This window comes from Suncus etruscus, chromosome 12 (assembly GCF_024139225.1).
Source record: "Suncus etruscus isolate mSunEtr1 chromosome 12, mSunEtr1.pri.cur, whole genome shotgun sequence".
In the NCBI taxonomy this organism is placed as follows: Eukaryota; Metazoa; Chordata; class Mammalia; order Eulipotyphla; family Soricidae; genus Suncus; species Suncus etruscus.
In genome coordinates, this window is record NC_064859.1 from 41,060,032 (window position 1) to 41,070,717 (window position 10,686).

The 10,686-nt window shown below is 41.1% G+C and overlaps 1 protein-coding gene across 1 annotated transcript; it reads left to right on the plus strand.

Moving 5' to 3' along the window:
- Positions 1–3,078: 3,078 nt before the first annotated feature.
- LOC126024150 (mitochondrial protein C2orf69-like) lies at positions 3,079–4,616 on the plus strand. Its single transcript, XM_049784591.1, has one exon. It carries the CDS (start codon positions 3,079–3,081, stop codon positions 4,120–4,122), a length of 1,044 nt encoding a protein of 347 aa, XP_049640548.1. The 3' UTR covers positions 4,123–4,616.
- The last annotated feature ends 6,070 nt before the right edge of the window (positions 4,617–10,686 follow it).

Sequence of the window (10,686 nt, forward strand, 5' to 3'; positions counted from 1 at the left end):
CGCCTCCCTCCCCGGACGCCCGTCGCTGCCCTGCGTGGTCAGAGAAGACGGAGGAAGGCCTCCTCAGGACATGGTCTCTCCGCGCAGGAGGCCTCGTGCTCTGGGCTTGGAGCTCGAAGCCAGGCGCCTGGATGTGGCACCCAACAAGGGCAGTGCAGATGGCAGAGGACTTCTGTGGCAGAAGAATTAAATGGCAGACTACAAAATTAACATGCAAAAATTAATGGCTTGGAGCCGGCGAGGTGGCGCTAGAGGTAAGGTGTCTGCCTTGCCAGCGCTAGCCTAGGGCGGACCTCGGTTCTATCTCCTGGCATCCCATGTGGTCCCCCAAGCCAGGAGCGACTTCTGAGCGCATAGCCAGGAGGAACCCCTGAGCGTTACCGGGTGTGGCCCCAAAACCAAAATATTAATGGCCTTTTTATTTTTAATTTTATTTTGGGTCACACCCCATAATATTCAGGGATTACTCCTGGCTATGCGCTCAGAAATCACTTCTGGCTTGGAGGACCATTTGGGATGTCGGAGGATTGAACCATGGTCCATCCTGGGTCAGATGCATCCAAGGCAAATGCCCTACCACTGTGCTATCACTCTGGCCCCAAGGGCCTTCTTATATACCAAATATAAATATATTTATGCCTGGAGAGACCCGGTCTGCTGGGTTAAGATCCTCCTAGGGCTCAGGCCCACATCCACCTAACTTCACATAAGCCCTGTGTGGGATGCCCAGGCATCCTGTCCACCCACACATCTGTACAGGGAACCACCTCTTCATTTCCTAAATACGGGTGGCATGTTGGCTGTGGTTCAGATTGATGCTGAGACAGTCAGACAACTGCATGCAGAGACAGTGGAACAGGAGGAAATGCACTCAGGAAGACACTCAGGAAGAGAATGAATGGTCCAAGGGTCCACAGAGGGCTTTCAGGCAAAAGTGCACCAACCTCACAGTTGGAAGCAGCAGATTTGTGCCCTGCTCTGCCCACCGGTTCCCAGCCTGATTCCCTAGCTCTGCTGAGGAGCTGCAGAGGCCAACGCTGAGTGACTTATACAACTAAAAAAGAAACATGCAGGGCTAGAGAGAGAGCATGGAGGTAAGGTGTTTGCCTTGCATGCTGAAAGATGGTGGTTCAAATCCCGGCATCCCATATGGTCCTCTGAGCCTGCCAGGAGCAATTTCTGAGCATAGAGCCAGGAGTATCACCTAAGCGCTACCAAGTGTGACCCAAAAACCAAAAAAAGGAAAGGAAAGGAAAGAAAAGAAAAGAAAGAAAAGAAAAGAAAAGAAAAGAAAAGAAAAGAAAAGAAAAGAAAAGAGAAAAGAAAGAAAGAAACAGGGCCCGGAGAGATAGCACAGGGGCGTTTGCCTTGCAAGCAGCCGATCTAGGACCAAAGGTGGTTGGTTCGAATCCTGGTGTCCCATATGGTCCCCCATGCCTGACAGGAGCTATTTCTGAGCAGACAGCCAGGAGTAACCCCTGAGCACCGCCGGGTGTGGCCCAAAAACAAAAACAAAAAACAAAAAAAGAAAGAAAGAAACATGCAAGGTTCGTAACTGTGAGGAAACATGGTTCCATCTTTTCAAAAAAAATTGCCTCGGCCAACACAGGAAGGACCAAGTTTCGATCCCCTGCATCCCACTCAGGAAGGAGGGAGGGAGGGAGGAAGGACACAGCTTATAAAATTCGAAAATGATCAACAAAATGAACAAAAAATAGGTAAGCAGAAGGAAATAACAAAGCTTAGAGCAGAAATCAATGAAGTGGAAATCCAAAAAACAATCAGAAAGATCAACGAAAGCAGAATTTGGTTCTTTGAAAAAAATTGACAAGATTGATAAACCACTAGCAAAACTTAGGAATAAAAGGAGAGAGAAATATAATAAACCATATTAGAAATTAAAAGGGGGAGATTACTACAAATAATCAGAGACTACTTAGAAACTCTATGCCAGGGGTGGCGAACAAGTTCAACACAAAGAGCCAAAATTTTAAACTGTGAGAGTCAGAGAGCCACACCACACAGTGACCTGCCAAAACAGACAAACACTCACACAAAAGCATATAATTTTAACAATAATATATTAAACACATATTGCATTTTGCCATTTTGAGTGAGGGTAAAAATCCTGTTCGCCACCCCTACTATGCCATGAAACATGAGAACCTAGAAAAAATGGATAAATTCTTGGACTCTTATAATCTTCCATGGTTAAACCAGAATGATCTAGCATAGCTAAATAGATCCATCACTACTGAGGAAATTAAAATGGTCATCAAAAGGCTTACTCCCAAAAAAAAAAAAAAAAATCCCAGGCCCAACCTTTCCAGAGGGATTACTACCAATCCTTTCAGGCTCTTTCATGAAATTGAAGAAACAGGAACACTCCCAGAGTTTTTATGAAGCTGACATCACCCTGTATCAAAACCTGACAGATGCTGCAAAAAAAGAAAACTACAGACCAATATCCCTGATGAACACAGTTGCAAAGATCCACAACAAAATCCTGGCAAATAGGATAGAATACCTCATCAAGAGAGTTATACTCGGGTCCAGAGAGATAGCACAGTGGTGTTTGCCTTGCAAGCAGCCGATCCAGGACCAAAAGTGGTTGGTTCAAATCCCAGTGTCCCATATGGTCCCCTGTGCCTGCCAGGAGCTATTTCTGAGCAGACAGCAAGGAGTAACCCCTGAGCACCGCCGGGTGTAGCCCAAAAACCAAAAAAAAAAAAAAAAAAAAAAAAAAAAAGAGGGTTATACTCTATGACCAAGTAGGTTTCATTCCAGGAATGCAAGGATGGTTTAACATGCTCAAATCAATCAACATAATATGCCATATCAACAAAAAGAAAAATTAAAGCCATTTGTCATACCAATAGATGCAGACAAAGCAGCATTCGACAAGGTCCAACACCCATTCATTCAAGGTCCCATTCAAGGTCCAACACCGCCCTCCCTCTGCCCATCGTGCCCCGACTCCCCGCTGCCAGCCGCGCGGCCCATGTGGGCCCGGGGCTCCTGTGGTCTTCCCCGCCGCCGTCGCTGCTTCTGCGACTCGGAACCGCCTCTGGCTGAACCATGAGCCTGGGCGGCGGCGGCGGCTGCAGCGCTCTGCGCCCGCAGCGGTGCGTGAGGCTTTCGGCGGTCCCGGGCGCCGACCCGCAGCGCTGCAATGAGCTGCTGCTGCTGCTGGCGGAGCGGGAGGGCCCGGCGCGGAGGGGCGCCCCTGGGGCGGAGGAAGAGCCGCCGCGCCCGGCGCCCCAGCATCATGTCCTCTATTTCCCCGGGGATGTGCAGAATTACCATGAAACTATGACACGACATCCTGAGAATTACCAGTGGGCAGACTGGAGCCTAGAAAATGTTGCCACCATGTTGGCCCATCGTTTCCCCAATAGCTACATCTGGGTGATCAAGTCTTCTCGAATGCATTTGCACAAATTCACCTGCTATGACAATTTTGTGAAAAGCAATATGTTTGGTGCACCTGAACACAACAACAACTTTGGAGCCTTGAAACACCTTTATATGTTAGTAGTTAATGCTTTTAATTTAAGTCAAAACAGTTTTCTACCAAAGAATACAAGAGATTTGAGCAAGGACTCCAGAGTTTCAAATTGTAGATCCAGCTCTTCTCCTCCCTCTAATGGTTGTCAGAAAGGAAATGAGAACATCTGTGAACATTTTGACGAGCCTGTCATGAGTTTTCATCCACCCTCACTAAACGGTGCCTCTTTTACTTTGGTTGGATTCAGTAAAGGTTGTGTTGTTTTGAATCAGTTGCTTTTTGAATGGGAGGAAGCCAAGAAAGACAAAGAGATGGACACTTTCATCAAAAGCATCAGAACAATATATTGGCTAGATGGGGGCCATTCTGGAGGAAGCAACACATGGATCACTGACCCAGAAATCTTGAAAGAGTTTGCTCAAACAGGAATTGTTGTTCACACGCACGTAACACCTTACCAAGTACGAGACCCAATGAGATCATGGATTGGGAAGGAGCACAAGAAATTTGTGCAGATCCTTGGAGACTTGGGTATGCAAGTGACGAGCCAACTTCATTTTGTAAATGAAAATCCTTCCATAGAGAATCACTTCAGGATTCATGAAGTATTTTGAGACCATAAGATTAAAAATGTGCCTGTTCTGCAGAAGAGTTGAAGTACTATCAATTCTGATAAGATCTTCGCAGAGGTATTGTATCAGGAGGAAGCAGACATTCCAAACATATGATTGTAATGGGCAGTGGTATTCCATATGAATGTGAAGTTTTTTCAGAGGTGGCTTGTGATAATCTCACAAGGAGATAAAAGATCCTAAAGGTTATAGCCTCATGAAAGGTAAAATTACTTAGTTACAAACAGTTAATTTTCTGAGTAATGTTTCAGTCTCATTTTGGTTAACACTGTAATTATAATTAGCTCTTTTGGCAGTTAAAATTTGAGTGGAAACATTTTCTCTTCAGAGTCACAGGCAAAGGCATTGATGTTTTCTGTCATTTTAGAATAACTAAATGCTGTCTCTTAAATTTTGTAAGCTCATGTCATGGGCTCATTTTTCAATGTGCCACCAAGTGTTTTTCTTGAGTCAAAATATATTTGTTTTGAAATACATTAGTGTAAAGCTGATTTTTTTTTAAAAACATTACACTGTGGCTTAATTTTTGACAACTTTTGGATAAGATATGCTAGAGTTCCTTTAACTTTCGCCAAAAACAATTCTTCTGGAAATCTGTGTTGCATAATTTTTAAACAAGTTGAAAAAAAGTTGAACATAATTGTGTTTTGTGTAGAAATATATACTATAGAGTTGATTTTTTTTTCCTCTATTGCAATCTTGCAAGAGACTAACAAGTAAAATATCTAATACTGTTAGTGCTTTACTAAAAGGAGACAAATTCTATAGATCTTTATATTACTCCAGAAGCATGATTTTTGTCTGGCAAAAGAAAGCAATTCTCTTTGGCAAAGATGCTAAATTATATTGCTATATGAAAAGTTAAAAGGGAAAGTCTGAAGGCACAGTGATTTTGTTTTGGATCAGAAACGGAATTTGTTTAACACTGCTACATAATTTGTATGAGGTTTCATTCTGCCCAGTTTTCTTGACCCATATACATACATTTAGGGAAGTCAAGATCCATTGTCAAACTACACTGAAACATAATTTCAATTACAAAAAAAGGGGAGTTATGGCTTTTATGACTCATAATTAGAAAATAATTGAAGGGACGTTACTGGCCGGTTTAGGTCACCAAAACTTAGTATTTTGTAACCCAAATGATCTAAAATCTTTAAAAAGACAATGTTTATATGTCTGAATATCCTTAATTCTGTTGACTACTGAATAGTGTAGTCAATGATTTGTGGATGAGTTTTCAGGACAAAGTTATTTAATATTATTTCAGTTTCTTTAAAATACCTGTCATTTTTTTTGAAACCCAAAATTCCCATTATGGAAACAAATCAGCCTAATTCTAGCATTTGATTTATATATTTCTCATAAAGCACTGACTGGAAGACTTTTTCTAATTCTTGGTTACATTCTTGTGTAGCAAATGCAGAATACTCTTGAGAAGTTATTTTACAGAGTAAGCTAAAATGGCAAATGTAAGACGTTCAGGGTCAAAACCTGAAATTTGGGTCTTTAGCTCTTCAGTCACGTGAATGTGCCAAAACTTTACTTCCATTAAATAACTCACTGGGTTCTTGGTACTGCCGTTGCATCAAAATGAGGCATTTAAGTTGATCCATCTTCATATAATCTTAACACTCACATGGTTAAAACTGTTGTATATGTTATATTCTTCTGGATTGTGGTATAAAATAGTCAACTAAATAGTCATACAACTGTGAAGGTTATTCTCACCAGAATATGAATGTGCAACTGTATTAAAATTAACTCACAGAAAAAAAAAAAACTCTCAACAAGATGGAAATAGAAGGAACTTTTCTCAATGTAGTCAAGGCTATCTACCACAAGCCAATGGCAAATATTATTCTCAAAAGCCTTTCCTCTAAAATCTGGTACAAGACAAGGCTACCCCCGCACCACTCCTATTCAACATAGCACAAGAAATACTTGCCATAGCAATTAGATATCAAGGACATCCGGGGGCCGGGCGGTGGCGCAAGAGGTAAGGTGCCTGCCTTGCCTGCGCTAGCCTTGGACGGACCGACCGCGGTTCGATCCCCCGGTGTCCCATATGGTCCCCCAAGCCAGGAGCAACTTCTGAGCGCATAGCCAGGAGTAACCCCTGAGCGTCAACGGGTGTGGCCCAAAAACCAAAAAAAAAAAAAAAAAAAAAAAAAAAAAGATATCAAGGACATCCATATAGGAAAGGAAGAAATCAAGCTCTCACTGTTTGCAGATAACCTGATACTATATTTAGAAAACCCTAAAGACTCTACCAAAAAGCTTCTAGAAACAATAAATGGCAGGCTACAAAATTAACATGAAAAAAAAATCAATGGCCATTTTATAATTTTATTTTGGGTCACACCCAGTGATGTTCAGGGATTACTCCTGACTATGCATTCAGAAATTGCTCCTGGCTTGGGGGACCATTTGGGATGCTGGGGGAATTGAACTGTAGTCCGTCCTGGGTCATGTGAGTGAAAGTCAAATGCCCTACCACTGTGCCATCACCCTGGCCCCAATGGCCTTCTTATATACCAATAATTATAGAGAAGAAATGGAAATTTAAAAAATATCATTCACATTAGTGTCACACAATCTCAAATATCCTTGAGTCAACTAAAGAGGTGAAGAACCTATACAAAAAAAAATACAAAACTCTGCTTCAGGAAATAAAAGAGGACATTAGGAGATGGAAACACATACCCTGTTCATGGATTGGGAGGATTAACATCATTAAAATGGCAATATTCCCCAAAGCATTGTAAAGATTTAATGCAATCCCTCTAAAGCTGGGGTCTCAAACTCAATTTACCTGTGGGCCGCAGGAGGCAAAGTCAGGGTGATCCTTGAGTGCAAAGTCAGTAGTAAGCATTGAACATTGGGGGGGTGTGACTCAAACAACTAAAACAAAACAAAACAAAGATTCCTCTAGGGCAGGGCCACAAAATGTTGTACGGAGGGCTGTTTGCGGCCCGCGGGCCCCGAGTTTGAGACCCCTGCTCTAAGGACACCTATGATATTCTTCAAAAAAATGGATCAAACACTCCTGAATTTCATTTGGAACAATAAACACCCACAAATAACTAGAGAAATCCTTGGGAAAAGTAATATGTGAGGCATCCCTTTCCACAACTTTAAATTATACTACAAAGCAATAGTCATATGTGAGGCATCCCTCTCCACAACTTTAAATTGTACTACAAAGCAGTAGTCATTAAAACAGCATGGTATTGAAATAAATACAACCCCTCAGATCAGTGGAATACACTTGAGTATTCAGGAAATGTTCCCCAGACATACAATCAACTAATCTGTGATAAAGAGGCAAGAAATGCAAATGTAAAAGGGAAAGCCTCTTCAGCAAATGGTATTGGGACAATTAGCCAGCCACATGCCAAAAAAACAAACTCAGACCTCCAATTTACACCATGCACAAAGGACAAATCCAAATGGATTAAAGACCTTGATATCAGACCCTAAACCATATATTATATAGAACAACCTGTAGGTAAAATATTCCATGTCAATGAGACTAAATGCATTTTCAAGGAGGAAGCAACACTGTCCAAACAAGTAAAAGCGGAGATAAACAGATGGAACTATATTAAGCTGAGAAGTTTCTGCACCTCAAAGGAAATAGTGACTAGGATACCAAAGCCACCCACAGAATGGGAAAAACTATTCACACAATACCCATCAGATAAGAGGCTAATATCTAAGATATACAACATAATGACAGAACATAAGAAAATACATCTAATCCCATAAAAAGGAGGGGAGAAGAAATGAACAGACACTTCTTAAAGAAGAAATACAAATGGCCAAAAGGCACATGAAGAAAATGCACCACATCACTAATCATCAGGAAGACGCAAATCCAAACAAAAATGAAGTACCATCTCACACACAGTGAATGGCACTTATCACAAAGAACAAGAACAATCAGTGCTAGCGGGGATGTGGGGAGAAATGAACTCTCATTCACTGCTGGTGGGAATGCCGTCTAGGCCACATTGGTAAACAATATGGAGATTCCTCAAAAACCTGGAAATTGAGCTCCCATATGATCCAGCTATACCACTCCTAGGGATATACCCTAGGAACACAAAAATACAATAAAGAATGCACACCTATATTCATCGCAGCACTATTTACAATAGTCAAACTCTGGAAATAACCAAGATGCCCTCCAACAGATGAATGGCTAAAGAAACTGTGGTATATACACACAATGTAATACTGTGTCGCCATCAGGAAAAATGAAGTCATGAAATTTTCCTATGCACAGATGGACATGGAAACTATTATGCTGAGTGAAATAAGTCAGAGGGAGAGACATAGACACAGAATAGTCTCATTCATCTATGGGTTTTAAGAAAAATAAAAGACATTATTGTAATAATGCCCAGAGACAATAGAGATGAGAGAGGACTGGCTCATGATATGAAGCTCACCACAAAGAGTGGTGAGTGCAGTTAGAGAAATAACTAGACTGACAACTATCATGACAATGTCAATGAGTGAGAGAAGTAGAATTCCTGTCTTGAATACAGACAGGGGATGGGGGAGGAAAGAAATGGGGAATACTGGTGATGGGAATGTTGCACTGGTGAAGGGAGGTGTTCTTTTTATGACTGAAACCCAACAACCATGTTTGTAATCATGGTGCTCAAATAAAGATATTATTTTTAAAAAAGAAAGAAATTCTCTCTGATGGAATAGTTTCACTGGATGAGCACGTTCTATGCATGCAGGAGATCCAGGTCCAGTCCCCACACCACTCCTCTCCCCCCACCCCAGGATGCAACACCCCAATAAAGAACAGGAAGTATCCCCAGAGCATCCGGGGTGAAACCCAAAAACCGAAAAGGAAAAAGAGAAAAATAAATTTCCCTTTGTCCTCTCCCCACTGCTTTTATGGACAATTTTATAAATAGTGCTAAATAATCTGAACATCTATAATAGGTGATCAGCTAAAAGCACAACTATAGTCATTAAGCCAACTGAAGTGACTGGGAAGTGTGACCCTTAGCCTGAGGAGGATTGAAGTGGTAAGTGGGAATCTGGTGAAAGGGACATTCTCAGATATTGGTTGCCCTCAGCTTTTTGGGGTTTAGAGGTAATATCTACTAGTTAAATAAGATTATATGTGTTAAATGGGATTACAAGATTATGTGTGTTACAGTCAGAATTTCTCACATCTCAGTATGTTCAACAAAGGTTATTTAATTGCTTTTGGGCCCTTCAGTAAATATAAAATGTCGAGCCATAGTTCCTAGAACTATGAAAAAAATATTTTGTCATTGTTTGGGTACTGATACCATAATTTACTTTGAAAGGCAACCAAAAAAAAAAATAACACTGATTTTGAAATAATCTTAGTTGGTAATGGCTACAAAAGGGTAGATAGAGAAGTAAACATTTATGAGGTTCTATCAAGACCATGCAAACACTGAAATCAGCACACACTTAGCCAGTGTGACTAACAGGAATCCAGGGTCAGATTGCTTCAAGCATCTAGACTCAATATCTCCATCAACTGAGAGGGCATAATTTTACTTCATGTGGACTTCTGTTTACAGGCACCTTTTCTAACACACATTGTTGATTCAGTAACATTGAATTCAGCTAACAGCACTAAAATCTCAAGCTATTCTAAAATGTATTTTTGTGAGGCATATCATAGCCACCCAACACATTGCATCAGAGGTCATCTAAACCCTCTTCTTCAACATCTGATATACAGAATTTCCCTCAATCATGTAGCCGTTGTATGTTTGGGTGTTACATTGGTAAGAGGCTAACAGGATGCTTCACTGTTTCTTGATTCTGTCACCCCATAACTGGTCTGCTAAATATTCCCATTTTCCCTTGTCTGCAGTTGTAAAAATATTGAAGAAGACTGATTTAAATAGTCTAATTACTGGCAAAAATACAGAAATAGTCTCCTAAGAGGTTATTAGAAGGACTCCTATTTAGATTTGATGCTGAAAGTAAGAGCAGAATTCAGCTTTGTTTAGCCTCCACAGAGAAGTAGGCTCAGATTTGCTTCTCTGTCTGTGTCCTTGAATGACTATAAGAATGCCTTCTTTTATTTATAATTTATAGTTTGTTTGTTTTTGTGCCATGGGGAATCGAACTGAGGTCCATCCCAGACAGCTGCCTTGCTGCTTGCACCACCACTCGGGCCCAAGAATGCCTTCTTAATTTGGGCTACAAAAATTTGGGGAGGAAGGTTAACTGGCAAATATAGACTCCATGAATGGGATCAGAGAGAAAGTACAGCTAGTACCTTGCATGGGTTAGCTCCCGGGCAGCCCACAAGCACTGCCAGGAGTGATTCCTGAATCAGGAATAACCCCTGAACATTGCCAAATATGGCCCTAAAACAACAACAAAATTAACTCAAGTAGAAAGCCTGTCTAGAGTGCAGGCCAGTGTGGGGTGGGGAGGAAGGACACTTGGGATATTGGTGATGGGAATGTTGCACTGGTGAAGGGTTTATATATATATTAAAAAATTAAAAGAAAATAAAAGAAAATA